This window comes from Eptesicus fuscus, chromosome 14 (genome assembly GCF_027574615.1).
Source record: "Eptesicus fuscus isolate TK198812 chromosome 14, DD_ASM_mEF_20220401, whole genome shotgun sequence".
Classification (NCBI taxonomy): domain Eukaryota; kingdom Metazoa; phylum Chordata; class Mammalia; order Chiroptera; family Vespertilionidae; genus Eptesicus; species Eptesicus fuscus.
In genome coordinates this window covers 61,963,177-61,982,267 of record NC_072486.1, presented here as the reverse complement: position 1 = coordinate 61,982,267, position 19,091 = coordinate 61,963,177, and the positions used below count along the sequence as shown (strand labels likewise).

The following is a 19,091-nucleotide window of genomic DNA, read 5'->3' as shown; positions in this document are numbered from 1 at the left end:
AAACTAAAAAAAAAAAAACAAACAACTTTGCAGCCACTATAGATGTTTTTAGTACCTACCTATTTTTAACAGCCAAATTCCAGAACTTGAAAATAATAAAATCTACTTTAAATGGGTCAAGATAAGATACTTAGGATGGTGTGCTACCCTTTAGCATCAATAAATTATTGATACAAATTAAGAGGTAATTTTAGTGTTATGTGGCAAAAAGAACCTAGTGGCCAAGCAGACACGTTTAACTCTGTAACATCTTTTTCTTGTTTTGTGTTATAAATTAGAATGTTAATTTATTGATTTACAATGAGAAAGCTAACTTAGGCTGACTAAATTTAAAATGTAATTAAGAAATTGTTTAATTAGGATATACAATTTAATATATTTTGTACAAAAATAAACATAAAAAATACAAAGGAAGTAGTGTTATATCTGGATGGTGGGATTTACTTTTGTGTATTCTCTGTTTTTCAATTTTTTAATCATGGAAAAAAGGAGATTAGCACAGGTAAGTTTTATACCTTTGATTATTTTGTTGGCCCTAAATTGCCTCAAACAATGGCTGAGGAAGACGGTCTCTGACAGTCCTAAGAGTGAGGCAGGAGTAAACTCAGTATTAGCAATATCAAGGTCACCAGTGACCACCTCTAAATCAGTGGCCTTGTCTTAGTTCACACCTTCTTTGACCTGTTCGTAGTATTTGATGCTGTTGACCCACTTGCACCTTCTTAGATTTCTCTTCTTTTGGGTTACTTTACTGTAAATCCCAGATGTTTCCTTCCTACTTCTTTGATTGTTCATTCTGTTTTCTTCACTGGCTTCTTTCTTCCTACCCACTAAAGGTGGTATTCCTTCAACGTTCTGTCCTCTCCATTATCTCCTTTAGTTATCGCATCAGCTTTCACAGACTTAACTATCTTCGTTCGTTCGTTCGTTCATTCTTTCATTCGTTCAGTATTTCTTGATTGCCTCCTAACTAGCAGGCACTGTGCTAGCTCAATGATCTAGATAATAGAGAATCAGGGAAAGAAACAGTTACAGAATAAATTGAGTGCAATTCTTTGTGATAAGTGTCCTGATGAGGTCGTATGGTATGGGAGCATACAGAAAAGGTACCTGGCCCAGCTCATGGGAGGATGGAGAGAGGGTGGCCATTAGAATGACTTTTCAGAAGAGATGTACTTAAAGGCTGAGTGGGTGTTAGGAAGGGAGTGTTGGAACATCTCAAACCACAGGACCAACCAGCTGGAGTAAAGGCAATCAGGCAAAACAGCATGGTCTTTCAGAGAACTGCAGGAAGTTCAGCTTAGTGGGAAAGAGTGTGGAGAGAAATTGGAGAGGGCCCAGATCAAGTGGGGTACCACCCAATGCGAGTTTTTAGGATCTGTTTGTTTTTCAATTAGTGAAGAAATTTAATTGAAAGGCCAGTTACAAGGTTATTATGTAATTATTAAGGTGAGAAATGATGGCAGCTACAAGTAAGGCAGTTGTAGTAGGAATAGAGAGGAGGAAACTGATTTGAAATCTAAGGAAGTGGAATTCCTTGAGACTTGACTTATTGAAGAGGAGGAGGGAAAAGCCAAGAAAGCTTCCAGCTTTCTGTGTGGACCATTGTGCTTGTCACAGGTGTTATATAGATGGATGGAGGAGCAGACTGAGGTGAAAGATGACACATTTAATTTAATCTCCCCAAACCAATAATAGTGGTTTGGGGAGATTAACTCTTAGATTAAACACTCAGTTTAAGAGTTATTTCCTGGGAAACTGTCTTTGAAGGCCCATCTCTTTGTTCTGATGGCACCCTGTGTACCCGCCTGTATCATAGCACTTATCACACTGAATTATAGTTGTTTACTTGTTTATGCCTGCCATAGACTGTAAGCTCTATAAGGGCAGGGACAGTGCCTTTGAGTAGAATTGAATTATTTATAAGGCCACTGACAGGGAATAGAATGGAACTAAAAATGTAGTACGTTTCAACTTATCTTTGGTGGTGCTGACAGTAAATAAATGAGAATATGAAAATGCTGCTGTTTAGTGTTTACTTAGATTAAATATACCTTATCTATGCTGTTGAAATTTCCACTTTTAGGTCTCTCATTTTGGGAATCCTCCACATTACCTGTGTTGATACTGATTGAACACTAGTGCGTACGGCTTGTTTTCTACCACTAGATTGCTTCACTCAATCCTGTATCATCTCTAAAATACATTTCTACCAATTAAAATTGTGTGGTGTGAAAACAATACTGATACAGTGGAAACAATGAGTTTCCATTGATGGACCTAACATACCCATTTACCTTTCCATACATTTCAGATATTACTGAAAATGACAAAACTGACATATGAAAAAGAAATCATAATTGTACTGAAAAATGGAAAAGGGAGGCTTTGAAGCCAGGTTACCTAGGTCTGAATCCAGTCTCTGCCATTTACCTATTGTGTGACTTTGGGCAAGTTGCTTATTTTTGGGGGCTCAATTTTCTCAACTGTAAATTAGGATGGTGCTGGCTAGTGTGATCAACCTTGCTCACCAAAGGGTCTCTGATTCAATTCCCGGTCAAGGGCGTGTACTTGGGTTGCAGGTTTGATCCCCAGCCCCTGTCAGAGTGAGTGTGGGAGACAGCCAGTTGATATGTCACTCTCACATCTTCGCTCTCTCTCCTCCCTCCCTTCTACTTTCTCTAAAAATCAATGGGTGAAAAAATATCCTTGGGTGAGGATTAACAACAACAAAAATAATTAGGATAATGATAATAGTACCTACTTCCTAGAGTTGTTGTGAGACTCAAGAGAGAGAATATGAGCAAAGAACACTTAAGAAAGTTTTTCCATTTAGCCAATTCATGTTAGCTGCTATCGTTCTATCTGTTATTATACCAGAAAATTGGTGGAATTTCAGAGTAATAGAAAGTAGTTGTAATTATAATGATTGAGAAACGAGAACAGAATAAAATGCAACCTCAATGAGTGTTCTGGTGCATGCTGGAAGTCAGGAGAATTTCTTAGTTGGGCCCCTTTTCTGAAACTCTAAGCCTAGAGTCAGCAAATGTAGAAGGAAGGAGAGGTTTGAGAAAGATGAAATATTAGGGCAAATAATTAAGGGACTGTCTCTAAAATAGTTATTTCCCCCACTCCTTCTCTCTCATCATGGAGGTTTGGAGACAGTAACACAACTGTTAAGGAAACCTGTATCTCTTACAATTGTCAACCAATGTAGTCCTTCATTTATTAATATGAATAGATGACCCGATATTTAAGGGAAACTAGACTTGAAAGAGGGTGACGAAGATGAACAAATAAAATAGATGGCTGTGTTGAAAGCAGAGGTAATGATGAAGCAGATTGGAACTTTAGGAAGTTCTGATCATAGGAGGTTTCCTCAGAGTCAAGAGTAATTGGAACCATAAATAAAAAACCAATGCCGTGGAGAAAAAGGAATGACTAAAGAATTAATTCTATATTGAAAACTTGATTGCTGAAATAAAAATGCAGTTGGAGGCTTAAATAATATATAGGCTTAAGGCCAATCTTTATGAAAATAAAGCAAAGGAAATATTCAGACCATAAAGCAAGAAGACAAAAAAAGAAAGTACATAAGGAATAGTATACTTTGATGACCATTCTCTGTGATCCAGTATCCATTCATGGCATTACAAAAGGAAGGACAGAAGAAGGGAGAAAATAAATAAAGAGTATTTTCCTACGTTGAATAAAGATTCTGAGTTTTCAAGTGTAAAGGGCCCACTAGGGAACAAGCTGGAAGGCAACAACAACAAACAAAAGCATCTGTCTATACATTACTGAACTATTTATGATTCCAGAGATAAAATGCAGATATATAGAAAGACTCAAGTCTAAGAAGCAGACTGGTGTTGCATTTCTCACCTGCAAACTAGTTTGCCTTCAGTGTTATTTTTCTGTTGTTGTTAATCCTCACTTGAGGATATTTTTCCATTGATTTTTAGAGAGAGTGGAAGGGAGGGGGAGAGACATAGAGAGAGAAACATCAATGTGAGAAAGATACATCAATTGGTTGCCACCTGCACGTGCCCTGACTGGGCTGGAGATTGAGCCTACAAATGAGGTATGTTCCCTTGACCAGAATCGAACCTGTGACCCTTAAGTCTGCAGGCTGACGCTCTAACCACTGAGCAACCAGCTAGCAATTGCCTTCAGTGTTCTGAGGGGAAATTATTTTGAAGGCAGAATGTACCCAATCTCACTAATGTTTAAATGGGGCTCAAAATAAATAAGAACTTTGAAAGTTTATGACATAAACTCTTTTTGAGAAAATTACTTAAAGAGGTATTCCTGGTAAAATGAAAAATCTAAGAAAGAGTAAGTTTTGGATATAAGAAGCAGTAGTGTGCAAAGGAACAAACAATAAAACTTAGAGTTGCATCTAAATGAAGGAACTGTGAAGCCTAGTATAAAAGTTAAGAAAAGCGTTCTAGCCTGGCTGGTGTGGCCCAATGGTTGAGTGTCGGACCCATGAATCAGGAGGTCATAGTTGGAGTCCGGTCAGGGCACATGACTGGGTTGTGGGCTCGATCCCTAGTAGGGGGAGTGCAGGAGGCAGCCAGTCAATGATTCTCTCTCATCATTGATGTTTCTATCCCTCTCCTTCTCCCTCTCTCTGAAATCAACAAAAACTTAAAAAAATAAAAGATTTCTAAATATATAGAATAATAATCTATAATAATAAAAGTGTAATATTCTAATTAGACTGGGCAGCCGAACGACCTTCTGGACATCCTTCCAGATGACCTTCCTGACGAAGCTGGGGCTGTGAGGGCCGAGGCAAGCTGCCACAGCTGCAAGGGCGGAGCCTCTTGCATGTATTTCGTGCATCAGGCCTCTAGTATTAATATATGTGTGTGTGTGTGTGTGTGTGTGTGTGTGTATTATATCTAACATTCTGTAACATTTCAGATGATTTAAACAAAGTGTGGGTAGGGAGAAAGTAAAACTGCTAAAGATCTTTTACATTTTTGTTTTGAAATTTATAAGTATATAGTATGTGCTTATTAAAATTCAAATAATATGGAAATACATAGGGTGAAAAGTGAATGTATTTCAAGCATGCATACAAATTTGTACAAATCAGTAAAAAAAAAAGACAGACATCTCAATAGAAAAATGTATAAAAGGGTTAAGCAAGCACTTCCCAAAAGGAACAATTCAATTGGCCATTAAACATGGAAAGGTGCTCAACCTCATTTGTAATGAGAGAAATGTACATTAAAACCACAATGAGATAGGTCTACAAACCCACAAGAATTGCTAAATTAAAAGTGCAGTACCAATACTAAGCATTTTGTAAACAAAAGTTTGGCCTTATCTAGTAAAGGTAAAGATTTCCATACATCTGACTCAGAAATTTCATTTTTAGATTTAAAGCCAACAAATGTGGGCCTCGTACCTGAAAACATGTTTGAAAAAATGTTTATAGCATTAAGAGCCACTAATTTGAAACAACCCAAGTGTCCATTCTTACAATATAGACTGGATAAATTGTGGTATATATTTATACAAGGAAAGATTATTTGGCAATGGAAATTAACAGTGACCTTTACCCCAAGCAACATGGATGAATCTCAAAGACATAATTGTGAAAGAAAGAGTCCGGTATAATACATCTGTGATGAGGAAACTGAGAGTCAGTGAGGGCCAGTGACTTGCTCAAGGTAACAGAAAGAACCTGGGTTCAAATCTAGACATTTGTAGGAGCCCTTGCTCTTTCTTTCACACCACACTTTCTGTGTTTCAGGATTCCTAAAATGAGAAATTGAGTTCTTTACTTGAAGTAAATCACAGCTCATGAGTAAATTTTCTGATTATAGTTTGCCTAATATTATATATAGTCATGTATTTACATAATTATGGTATAATAATCTTATTAATTGTACCTGTAAACCCTAATATTTGAGTACTAAGGTACTGAACTATAAGGGCCCTAGGGCTTGTTTGTTTTTTGACGAGGAAGAGCAGTATGGGCTGGACTTGGAGGTATTTCCACAACTAGGCATTGAAGGGTAGGCAGACCAGGTCAAGGTCTAAAGGAAGGACTCAGTTTCCCAAGCAGAGAGACAAACTTAAACAAGCAGGCGTGTCAGAGCTCAGGACAAGACTAGGTCGTGAAAGGCTCTAAATTGCTGGTTGTGGGCTTTGAGCAGTAAGGAACCATTAAAGACTCAGGATGGATAGTTTGGTCTTGAGTGATTCAACACTTTGTGGTTTCTTTGTTTTCTGGTTTCTCTAGATCTGTACAATTTTTTTTCAGTTCTTGTTTAAAAGCATACCCTAGGAAGTGGAATTATAATTTTAAAATAAATATATAAGGCTTATGTTAGGTTGGTAATAAATGTTTATTTATATAACAGATGCTTATTAGGTATCCAGCATTGTCCTAAATATTAATTAACATCATTTAGTATTTACTCCTAATATGTGAAAGTAGATAAGTCTTTAGGGTTAACAGTCAACTATAGTAGTTTCTTACCATCCAATATATATTTAAGCATATTTGGTTCTACAGCTATGTAAGGGTTTGTGTAGTCTGGTATAAAAATGATAAGGATAATAGAAATAATGTCAAGTTTTGGGATTTTTTTTCCCTCTAAAATAATCCCAAAATCATTTTTAGTGAAATTATGGTTGACATAATTTAAACTTCAGAAAGCTTTCAAATATAATTGTAGAAATAGCTTTTCTTAGTGTGGAGCTCTCTCTAAGAGCTCTTTTAGATAAATATAAGGATATTTTTTTGTTAACTGACAGAATATCTGGAGTATTTAAATTCTACATTTTGCTGTAACTCTTTGAAAAACAAGTTTTCTTTTTAAGTGAATTATTATATATTGTGGAAAAATAATAGGTTTTATGTGTGTGTATTTTTATTTATACATGACTCATTCACATTTGTGATTATATTTATGTAGTTTTCTAATATTTTCAGTTAAATTTAGTTAGCCTGTGCTTTTTTCTCCTCTAAGGAAATAAGAAAATTTATCCTTTAAGCTTTTGGATTATTAAACCCCTTCTCTTCCTTTTCTTGAACATTTCAAGCTATCAGCCATTTTCTTGAGTTTATAATGCTATTTTGCCTCCCTTGGGAAAAATCTTTTTACAGTTATCAAAATATGAAAGTAGTCATATGAAATAGAAATGGAGACCAGCTCCCTAAAATCTTTAGTGTGTGGGAATGTATAAAATAACCCAAGCAAATGAAAAGTACATCCATGTTATAAATCTTCCCTGATCCCCTTTTAAAACTAAAAAGATTGTTACCAAATTTTGTCTATGCTTTTAATCTGCTGGGCCATCTGTGGAAAACTGTCCTCCTCTCTCCTAGGCCACAGACCTCCACCTGCACGAAGTGGACATCGTTGTGTGGCAGATAATACCAATCTATATGTATTTGGAGGTTATAACCCAGATTATGATGAATCAGGAGGGCCAGATAATGAAGACTATCCTCTCTTCAGGGAGCTTTGGCGGTATCATTTTGCTACAGGAGTATGGCACCAGATGGGCACAGATGGGTACATGCCCCGGGAATTGGCATCTATGTCACGTGAGTGCAAGCAGTTCTGAACTTTTGACTTCATGAAATGTCTGAGAGGTCCTGTTCAATGTCACTTGTTCTTTGTTAATAATTTATAGTAACACTGTAATATGATTAAACCCTGTTCATGGATAGTTCACACATGGTATCAATTTAATTTTCATAACATCCCTACTGCAGGTACTGGATATATTGCCATTGTACAAATGAGGAAGCTGAGGCTTTAGCGAGGCCCTCTGGGTAGTGGCTAAGAATGCAGGCTCTGGAGCCAACTGCCTGGGATTGAATGCTAATTTGGCAAGGTTCTTTTTTAGGAAACCTTCAACAAGTGATTTAAACCACTTACCACTTCTGTTTCATTATCTATAAAAATGGAGAAGATAATAGTTCCTACCTCTAAGATTTAATTTAGAGAGATTAAGTAACTTTCCTGGGGTCACAAAGGAATTTAAACCTAGCTTTTTGATGGCTCCAGAGCCCATGCTGTTGACTCTTACACTATATCTATTGAAAGATTGGTAAAATGTCATTGAAATAATATGGTAGCACTATTTTGGGAGTATTTGCCATCAGAGAAGGAAAGAGTGTGTGTGTGTGTGTGTGTGTGTGTGTGTGTGTGTAAAATAGAAGTGATACAGAGAAGAACACCAGAGTTACCAGCAGCAATTCTTCCCCTGGCAAAAACAGAGTGATTCTTTTACCCCTTCATTCTGAATCCCACTGGGTCTTTGCTAGGACAAAGATGATACTTCTTTTTCCTCTGCTTCGTTGTACACTTGAACTGTCTTGAGCGGTAGTGGTGTACTGTAGTTCATATCATTCCATATTGTTATATGATATATTCCATATAGCATGAATTAGATCTCTTTTTTGCAGAACTTTGTAGTAGTTAGATGTCAGTGGGTTGAGCTATCTTCTGAGAGCACTTAAGCAGACATTTTTGAGTTTCTCAGATATTCTGGGTTTGTATGGGAATACATTTTAAGTACCTAGTACATAAACGGAATTTGTGCTTCTTCTTCCCCAGTTGTGCTGCATGGAAACAACCTGTTAGTGTTTGGAGGTACCGGCATCCCGTTTGGTGAGAGCAATGGAAATGATGTCCACGTCTGTAATGTGAAGTATAAGAGATGGGCTTTACTCAGCTGTCGGGGGAAGAAACCCAGTCGTATATATGGACAGGTACCAATCTATGGCTGGTCATGGTGGATATATTTGTTTGGATTTTTCTAGTTCTGGGAACAAACAATGTCAGAATCTTTATATTACTACCAATTTTTGTTTGTTTGTTTATTTTGTTAATCCTCACCTGCAGATATTTTTCCCATTAATTTTTAGAGCAAGTGGAAGGGGAGGTAGGGAAGGGGAGAGAGAGAGAAACATCGATGTGAGAGACACATTGATTGGTTGCCTCCCACACGCACCCTGACCAGGGACTAGGGCTGGGGATTAAATTTGCAACCCAGGTACATACTCTTGACCAGTAATGGAACCTAAGACCCTTCAGTACATGGGCCAACACTCCAACCACTGAGCTACATGGCCAGGGTACTACCAGTTGTTTAAATGGAGAGTAAATTTACTCTAGTTAATATTTGTTTTTTCAGTTCTGATGTGAAATTGTAATTTGTAAATCTGGTATCTTGCCTTCTCTCCTTCCCCCCTCTTTATTTCAAATCCAATTTAGGATTATGATGTAGACCTGTATGGAAGTTTCTTAAATGTCAGGACCCCACCCCGCCTTCTCTCCCACCCCCAACAAGAGATTGGGCTCCATATGGTCTAGGTCTTGTCATCTTTAGAGTGATAGGATTCTTTGAAGAGCTTTTTGACCTAAGTAGCAGAGTATGTGATCCCTGCACTTGGTTAAGATCTGAGCTAAAACACAGATTATGAAGAGATTAGTTTCCAGTTAGGTTCCAGTGCTTTAAACCTAGGTTTGAAAAGTTATGTCCAAAAAGTTAGGGTGCAACTCACCATACATCAGAGACCCTTTGAGAATAATGGCTAAGCTTAAAATAACCAATCTTTGTTTCTTACTTACTTGACTGGCTGGCATCAGTACTGATAAATACCTTCTGGCTATGTGTAGAGTCACATACTGGATAACCCTATATTTCACAACAGGAGGCATTTAAACTCTTAAGAAATGATAATAAAAATAGCCAAACTTACTTGGAAGAAGAAAGTCTGGTGGAAAACGTCAAGTTTTGGGGACTGTCAACTCTAGATCTTACCTAAGGAATTCTGGTGACTTATTTTCATTTCTGCTCCTGCTTGAGAGCATTTTTCTTCAAATTGCTTAGGAAGAGAAACAGTTTTCTTTTTTAAATATATTTTTTATTGATTTCAGAGAGGAAAGGAGAGGGAGAGATAGATAGAAACATCAAAGATGAGAGAAAATCATTGATCAGCTGCCTCCTGCATGCCCCACATTGGGGATTGAGACTGCAACCCAGGCATGTGCCCTGACGGGGAATTGAACTGTGACCTCCTGGTTCATAGGTTGACACTCAACCACTGACCCATGCTGGCTGGGTGAGAAGCAGTTTTCAATGAAAATGCTCACGTCCATGATCTATAAATTCTTTGGTTGGCTAGAAGCCCTTATGATCATCTGACCCCCTTGCCTATCTAGGTGAAACTGGCTTTCCAGTTGAGTAAACTTTACCTTCTAAAAACAATCTCTGTGCCCTGGCCAGTGTGGCTCCCATGCACTGAAAGGTTGCCTGTTCGATTCCCACGATGCCTGGGTTTCGGGCTCCACGGTGGGAGGCAGCTGATCAATGTCTTGCTCTCACTTCGATGTTTCTCCCTCTTTTACCCATATCTTCTCCCTTCCTCTCTCTCTCTCAAAATAAAAATAAAAATAATCTCTGTGTTCTCTAAAATCTTTAGTTCATTAAGTGTCTTGTGTTTTGGAAGGTTAAAAAATACAAGAGGCTCGGCTGGTGTTGCTCAGTGATTCAGTGTTAAACTATGAACCAGGAGGTCACAGTTCGGTTCCCAGTCAGAGCACATGCCCAGGTTTCGGGCTCAATCCCTAGTAAGGGGCATGCAGGAGGCAGCCAGTCCATGATTCTCTCTCATCATTGATGTTTCTATCTCACTCTTCCTCTTCCTTCCTCTCTCTGAAATCAATAAAAATATTTTTAAAAAATACAAGAGAATTTTATAAAACCTGATTTGGGGGTATTTAATAAGTTTATATTCTTTAATCAAGTGCTAACGAGTCAGTCTTCTTCACCTTTCCTTTTTCCAGGCCATGGCTATCATCAATGGCTCCCTTTATGTCTTTGGAGGGACAACTGGCTATATTTACAGCACAGACCTGCACAAATTAGATCTTAATACCAGAGAGTGGACACAACTGAAACCAAACAACCTATCCTGTGACCTACCAGAAGAGAGGTAAGGTTCTAAGATTAAAGCACATTTATTCTTTCTTCCTAAGATTTGACTTTTTTCCACATATTGGTAATATGGTTTCAAGAAAATCCTTTGGCCTGGTTAAAATAGCTAACTGGTTGTTACATCCCAATTCATCATTAAAGAAGGGTCTCCTGGTAAGGGAGTGATATTTCCCTCTGAACTCTAGAATTTTTTTCCATGTTATTTTCTCTTATACTTCACTTTTCCTGCATTAGGAAGATAGTAACACTTTGAAGAAGAAACGAATGGTAGCATTGTAACTAAATGTCATATCACAGGTAAAACAATTACTTTCTAGTTATTTTTTTATTTCCCATCTTAATTTGCATATTTTGATTCTTTGGCTCATTTGCTCACAGCTGTATCACCAGTATAGTGCTTAGTGCCATACCTATAGTGGTATTCAATGAAAATTGATTGGATGGGTGAGAAGGAGGAAGGGAGGAATGGAGGGAGAGAAGAAGGGAGAGAGAGAAGGAAGGGGTGGAGGGTTCTTCAAGTTCTCTGTTAAACACTCAGACAGCACATGATTCACTCTGGTTGCCTTCCAGTAGACCCTAGATCTTTCACTTTTTTTTCCTACTAGTGGTTGCTGCTTCTTAGAGTTAAACTCACTGGAAAACTTAGAATGATCTTTTGCCCTCTAGTTTAAAATCAAAGGTATGGTAAATAATTTTTTAATTATTTTGTTTAAACTAATCTAAGGTCTCCTTGTTGTCTTTAAGCAAAATGGTATACAGATGCTAAAAAAGAATTTATTTTTATTTTAGTATAGTAGTGGGCTGATTTGCATAACTTACCATGAGAGGACTGGGAAATGGACTGTTACTGGAATAATTTTGATGTAATTTATTTTATCAGCATTTATTTCCTTCATGGAAAGGAGGAAATAGATGAAGTTTTCAAAATATTTTAATATGGTTGCCTTCTTGAATTATTTTATGGACATATTATAAATTATTTCAGCTGGTAGCTAGGCTGCTTGGATAAAAGTGATAGGCATTTCACATTATACTCACAGTTCTCTATAGCATAATTTTCCTGGTATCTTTGTATCTGTTAAATAAGTATTTTAGTTTGAAAGCCCATGGTCTAGAGTTTCTAATTAAATGTAGGCAGATCTCTTTTTAAATCTCTATAATAGCTTCCTTCCTTATGCAAAGTTATCACAAAAAGATTATAGAAAATACAAATAAGCAAAATGAAGAAAATAAAAAACAAAATCTAAACTCAGAGATAACCAGGGTTAATATTTTGGATGTAACCTTATAATAATTTTCCTTGGATATTTATGTATCTATAATTTATTTATTTTGAGAGTACATTTATTAAAACTGGGGACACAGGGCTTGGGGCACAAGAAGCAACAGGAGAGAGCCTAGGCAGTGCTCTGCTTTGGCTCTCCAGAAATGGTAGAGGAAAGAAGTGGGCCATGGCGGGGCTGCTGTTAGCTCCTCGAAAAGTCAGAGAAAAGGCAGCCTTGGAGACAGGTTCAGGGTTAGCCTGGGATGAGCTGGCGCTGCTCATTGCTCCCCTGGTTGCAAGTCTCATGGGGACCCTTAGCATTTAGGAGAGGAAAGTAAAGATGCATTCAACGAACATTGCCTAGCCCTTCCAGTTCTCCCTTATTGCACACTAACACAAAGCCATTAGAAGTCTCATCAGAGGAGTACAATGTTAAGGTGCCAGGAAAGAGAAGAAAGGAAGGCATGGGCATGCTCCAGAGAGAGCCTGCAATTATCTATAAATTTTTAATGGAATTATAGCCTATCTGCTCTTATATAACTCTTTTTCCTCCTCAGTTAGTGACACAAATACAACTTCTCAACATATTAATTATTCTCTATGCCAACATTCTTACTGGTTGCATACTAATCTATTTTATGTATATTCTATAATTTATTTAACCAATTCACATTATTAAACACTTAGGTTATTTCTAATAATTTGTTATTATAAATAATAATCCAGTAAGAAGCCTAGTGGCTAAATCTTAGGTAGATCATTTTCACTTAATTATAAACATATTTTATTGTATATTTTAGATACAGACATGAAATCGCACATGATGGACAGAGGATTTACATCTTGGGAGGTGGTACTTCCTGGACAGCTTATTCCTTAAACAAGGTATATATTTTTTTAAAAAAGAGAGAGAAAAAAGAGGGAGAAGTATAGAGGGAGGCATGTGCTATGCTAAGCAAGATACTTCTGTTACTGTAGATATCTTAAGTTTTGAAAAGGTTCTTCATTAACATCTATTTTATGTTGCATGCTCTTTATCATGTAAGGTTGAGCTCCGTGCCCCTAATATGATCTCCATTTGACAGCTGAATTATCACACATTGAATACACTTCATGAAAATTATCCTCTCACGCTGGATGAGGAAAATGCCTAAAAGGAAGATATAGTAGCTTGAATGGAGCAACTAATTGGAATTGGAACCAGCATTCTCAGAATGTCACATCCTTATCATCATCAGAGCTCTGTATCTAAAAAGAACAGGCATTTGTAGGGCTGTGCATCACTATCTTGAGAAAGCTGAGCTCTGAAGGGCTTTCAGTTTTCCATCCCTGTGGCATTTCTAAACGCACGTATGCAGAGGAAATCTAGAGTAGGATGCAGAGCTCCTGGTCTGCTTTGGAACCTTAATGGTCTTTTCCCAGTTTGGTTAAAACTGCATTTTGGTGCTTTCTTACCAACACTTGCTTTTTTCTGTTATAAAATCATACATACTCATTGTAGAAAATGTGGAAGTTGCAAAATTCTAATTTTTTTCCTCATTATTTCCTGTGTTTTTTAAATATTGAGATAATCTATGTGCTTAATTTTTAACTGTTAATGTTTTGTCTTAGAATTAGCAACTAATCAGATAAAAACAGGAAAAGAAGACTTTTCAAAAAAGAATATATGTTTGTTCAGGCTGTTGTTTAAAATCCAGTTTTCAGGCTGGCTAAAATTATCTGTTTGTGTATCTTCTTTTTCTCTCTCTCCAAGATTCATGCATACAACCTTGAAACAAATGCATGGGAGGAAATTGCAACAAAACCCCATGAAAAAATAGGTAAATTTATAGTATTGACTCATTTATCTTTAACAAATGTATTTTATACTTTTACTTGTTTTGGAAGGGAAAAATTAATTTTATTGAGTTATATGACAAGTAAAATATCTGTTGAACTGTTATTAGAAATTACTTGTATTCCTTAGCCCAGTTCTTCTTCAGCAGTTGAGCAGAGACTTTTAAAGGGAATTGCCGATTTCTGTGGAAGTGAGGAATTATGGGTGGGATAAGAAATAGGTACTTAAGTCAAGATCTATCTACCTGTTTGTGAGTAAAAGGGCTTGGGAAACCTACTAGTAACCCTGACCTCTGCCACCCCAGTTTGTTTTCTGGCACCTTAAAATTGTACCACTCTGATGAGACTTCTAATGGCTTTATGTTTGTGTGCAATAAGGGAGGACTGGAAGTGCTAGGCAGTGTTTATTGAATGCAGCAAAGGGACTGTTTTAAGTGAGTTGCTCAGAGTATGTCTATCACTATGTCCTATCAATGTTATTTCTGTGAATAATGGAATTTCTGTGTTTATGTGTCTGGCAGGTTTCCCTGCAGCCCGAAGATGCCACAGTTGTGTTCAAATAAAAAATGGTAAGGATTCTAATTAACTTTCTGGTTCCGTTTTTGTAATTGTATATACTGAGAATGCCTTATTTCCTAATGATATCTCCTTAAAAGACACTAACTTTGGGAACAGTCTGTTTCTTATAATTTCAACTTAAAAGGAAATTCATAAAGTTATGCTTCTCTCAGCAGTTTTTATAAAGTAAACTCGTATGTTTGGGTTCCTCCAGTTATCAGAGAACTCAAGACTTGGTGATAAATAAGCTTTTATTGTACCACCTGATTTTCAGCACCCCACCTCAGCAGATGTCGGTGGTTATGGTGGGGAATACTAATAATCTTGACATACAATAGAGACCTCAGTGAACATTGTATTAAAATTGTAATAACTCCTTCTGGAGTATTATATCGTAAAGTTTATTTTGTTCTCTGTCTGATGCCAAACAGAACTGTTAGCTTATTCCTGGGCCACATTACAACCAAGGCATTGTGTGGCTTCAGAGAGCAGCTGCAGCTACTTTATCTAAGTGTGATAAATTACTCCTCTTTGGATAACCTTTCTGTCTTTTAATTTACAGCTTGTTTTATAGTTTGATATAGCACCTTAAATGTGTTTTTGGGAGGAAGTTGTATATAACTGAGTTTGATAGCCTGTATCCTTTCAGCAGCTTAGTTTGGATTTTCCTGGGATTATGCTGCTGTCTCTAGTACAGAGATTCTTTTTATTATGCTTCTGCTTTTTGGATAAGATTTATAGATAGTGGCATTGTTCAGCTTTGCCTCTCTTAAGAATGGAACTGTACTTTTTCTTGAATCCTAGTCAAAATGGTTTTCTGTGTATTTTATCGTTTGTTTAAATACTGGCTTAAATTTAATCAAGACTTGAAATAAGACAGCTATTATTTTGATTCTTTGAGACCAGGCACTGTACAAACAAAATTCAGCCTTAGTTCTGGACATTTAATTTGAAGGCTCACATAGCCTTTATTACAAGTTGTCTAATTAGTTATAACTAACCGAATTTATAAAGCTAAAAACAAAACAACAACAAAGAAAATCTTTGAATTTGGGAAGGTTTTTTTCCCTCTGACATAAATAACCATACACATCAAATGGGTCTTCAGACTGTCCTCTTTGGGCTGAAGAAAACTTGGAAGAGCCTCTTTTGTGCCCCCAAACAGAACAGCCCAACAAATGTTTCTCCTCAGGTTAAATGTCTACATAGAGAACATTTGTCTCTACGTGCAGATAAGTGTCGATCCTTTCCAGGACATTATTTAAAAGAAGAATTTACAAACTGGTGGTCTGCAGATGTGTTTTATTTGGCTCATGTGTGTATTAAAATTTTTTGAATTACTGACTAACACTTAAAATCAAAATGCTTCACTTTTAAAGAAATCCAGAGTTTTTTTTCTTTCCTGGGAACCCAGTGTGTGATACCAGATTTCTTGCATGATTACATGAGATATCCAGTGGAGGAATATAGTTCCTCTAGCTGAGAAGCTTTGCTCTTTTATTTATTTACTTTAAAGAATAGTTTATGCCCTAGCAGGTTTGGTTCAGTGGATAGAGCGTCGTCCTGTGAACTGAAAGGTCCCAGGTTCAATTCCGGTCAAGGGCACATACCCAGGTTGTGGGCTCAATCCCCAGTGGGGGACTTGCAGGAGGCAGCCGATCAATGAGTCTCTGTCATCATGGATGTTTCTATCTCTCTCTCTCCCTCTTCCTTCCTCTCTGAAATCAATACAAATACATTTAAAAAAAAGAATAGTTTATAGATTTTTAGAGAGCAAGGAAGGGAGAGGGAGAGAGAGAGAAACATTGATGTGAACATCAATTGGCTGCCTCCTGTATGACCCACTGGGGATTGAGTCTGCAACCTGGGCATGCACCCTTAACAAGGAATCGAACCGGCAACTTCCTGGTGCATGGGCTAATGCCCACCAACCGAGCCACACCATCCAAGGCTAGCTTTCTTTAAGGCAAACCTGACCTTAAGTCTGGCATGGTATTGATCACCTGGAGCTCCATTGCCATCTCCCCTATAGAGCGTGTGCACTCCTGTTTGTGCCCTGGACCTTGTGTTTGTTTATTTTCCCTGGACCTTTTTACTTCTTTCTATGCCTGGCACCTATAGGTATCGGAACCCAGACATGAAGCCTCCTTAGAGGCTTGCTTCCTTTGTCATAGCAAAGGTCCTAACATAGTGTCCATCGAGGGACAAGGCGGCAGCATGAGAGGCCCACCCAGCTGAAGTCCTCTGTGGTTTGGGGAAATTTGAACGGGTCCCAGGTCAACTAGCCATGAGCTAGAGCTGTGGCTTATTTTCTTTGTGTGATCTCGGCTTTCTCTTTTTGTTTGATAGATGTGTTTATTTGTGGGGGCTATAATGGAGAAGTGATCCTGGGAGATATCTGGAAATTGAATCTGCAGACTTTTCAATGGGTAAAGCTCCCAGCTACCATGCCAGAGCCCGTTTATTTTCACTGTGCAGCTGTTACACCAGTAAGTTTTTATTTTCATATCTTCCTTACATAGTTGCAGATAAGGAAATCTTTTTAGGAATATTAGCAAGAAAAAAAGATTCTGACATGAGCAGATTCTGGATTAAGGATGTGTTTTTAAAACGTTCTCCCAAAGCTAGCTCTTCCTCTGAGAGGCGGGGAGAAAGCACACCATATACAAGTGTAAGAGAGCAGCGTAAATGTAAAAGAAGTGCTACATGCAGCATTCAGGCCCTGACTGCTGTCAAAGGTGTTTCCTGGGAGCGCAGAATAGATTTACCCCATGATGCCAGGTTATTGAGAATTCTACTAGTTTTTTTAATGCAAAGACCTTGATTTTCATCTCTTTATTTCCAGTATTGGGCACAATGGATAGTAACCTTAATGTTTGTTGAAGTAAAAAAAATCTATAGTTTCCCCCTTATAATCTCATTCATTATTTAAACCAGTAGTGATCGCTGCACTATGTTGGGATCAGTGAGAAATTTTTTGTTTCACCTCATCTTAATTCAGCCTACTTTGAATTTTTTTCTTTAGTCTTAGTATCTGTTTCTCTCCCGTTTGAATTTATCCTCTTTGACTGCCATTTGTTCATAGGCTGGTTGCATGTACATTCATGGAGGAGTGGTGAACATCCACGAAAACAAACGGACTGGCTCGTTGTTTAAGATCTGGCTGGTGGTACCTAGCTTGCTGGAACTGGCATGGGAGAAGCTGCTTGCAGCCTTCCCTAACCTAGCCAACCTCTCCCGAACACAGCTTCTGCACCTTGGACTCACACAGGGACTCATCGAACGCTTGAAATGAGGATTTCTGGACTGTTCATTGATACTGGAAATGTTAATTTAAAGAGACTCCTTTATTTATGGGCAGTGTAGAATGTGCTACAAAGAGGATTGGTTACCCTGATCAAGGCCTTATTCAGAAAATACATCAGATGCCTTTCTGTACATTGGTTTTGGTTTTAAGTTTATGGAATCTCACTTTCCCTTGTGTTTCTTTCTTTGCTTCTCTCCCTCCCACCCCAATACATACACACACATACTCACATACTCCCTCTTCCTTGATGGCATTGAGGGAAAGTCTGAAAGTACCTTAATAATGTTATGAATCAAGATAAGATAAATAATTTTTAAAGAAAATTTGAACATATGACCATGTCAGCTAATGCTCTATAAATTAAAGCAACATCATCAATGAAAACAAAAATAAAATTAAAAATTTTAAATCCTGCAACAACAAGACATTTGGGGGATAGAACAAGAAGGCTAACCTTGAAAGTCTTGCAGATTGTGTGTAAAGCTAGATGTTTAACTTACTGCTTTCAAAGACATATCTGAATAGCTGGTTCTAAAGGCCACAGTGGTTGACATCTTGCTGCAGAGATACCCAAACCTAAATTTTGACTTTGGAGGAAATTTAAGCAGTTCAGCAACTCTTAATTAGTGATTTCTTTTTTCATCCTTATGGTGCCAGCAATAGTTAGAGGTGGCTTGTCAAAAGACTTACGTGTGTCATAGTTGTGCTGTTTGTTGTTGCTCTTAGAAATTAGGACACCAAGAATGTTTCAAATCAAGAAACGATGGTGGTCCAAGTTCTTCGTTTGAGCAGTTTTGAAATTCTCCTATGCTTATTAATTCTTCAAGTATCACTTTGGCTTCTTCTTCATGGGGAGTTGTAGACCCTAAAGAAGTGGCACAAATGCTGTGGGACATAAATGTAAGCTCACGAGAGGCCGGAGAAGAGCAGGGCCGGGAGGGCTTCTGCTCTGGGCTGCGAGCTTCGACTGTCAGGGTGACATTTCCTTTCAGAACTTGCTTCTTCTCCAACTCTGGGCCATGCACCTGACATTTTCTTAGGTGACAGGTTTATCTCTAGAAAGCCAGTTGGCCCTTGATTTTTCTCTTAGCTTATCGCCTCCTTCTCCGTGTGCTTTAATGTGCATAGTGCTGTGAGTACTTGTCT

General features: G+C 37.7%; 1 protein-coding gene across 2 annotated transcripts in view; it reads left to right on the top strand.

The window, feature by feature from the left end:
* KLHDC10 (kelch domain containing 10) overlaps positions 1 to 18,076 on the top strand; it is a 55,430-nt gene extending 37,354 nt beyond the window's left edge. For both annotated transcript variants that reach the window (XM_028129022.2, XM_008154016.3), the window contains exons 3-10: positions 7,355 to 7,576; positions 8,595 to 8,749; positions 10,830 to 10,978; positions 13,045 to 13,129; positions 13,998 to 14,064; positions 14,602 to 14,649; positions 16,988 to 17,127; positions 17,724 to 18,076. In XM_028129022.2, coding sequence (XP_027984823.1) covers positions 7,355 to 7,576; positions 8,595 to 8,749; positions 10,830 to 10,978; positions 13,045 to 13,129; positions 13,998 to 14,064; positions 14,602 to 14,649; positions 16,988 to 17,127; positions 17,724 to 17,933 — 1,076 coding nt within the window. In that variant the 3' untranslated portion in view covers positions 17,934 to 18,076. The remainder of the gene's footprint in view (positions 1 to 7,354; positions 7,577 to 8,594; positions 8,750 to 10,829; positions 10,979 to 13,044; positions 13,130 to 13,997; positions 14,065 to 14,601; positions 14,650 to 16,987; positions 17,128 to 17,723) is intronic.
* Positions 18,077 to 19,091: the final 1,015 nt, after the last annotated feature.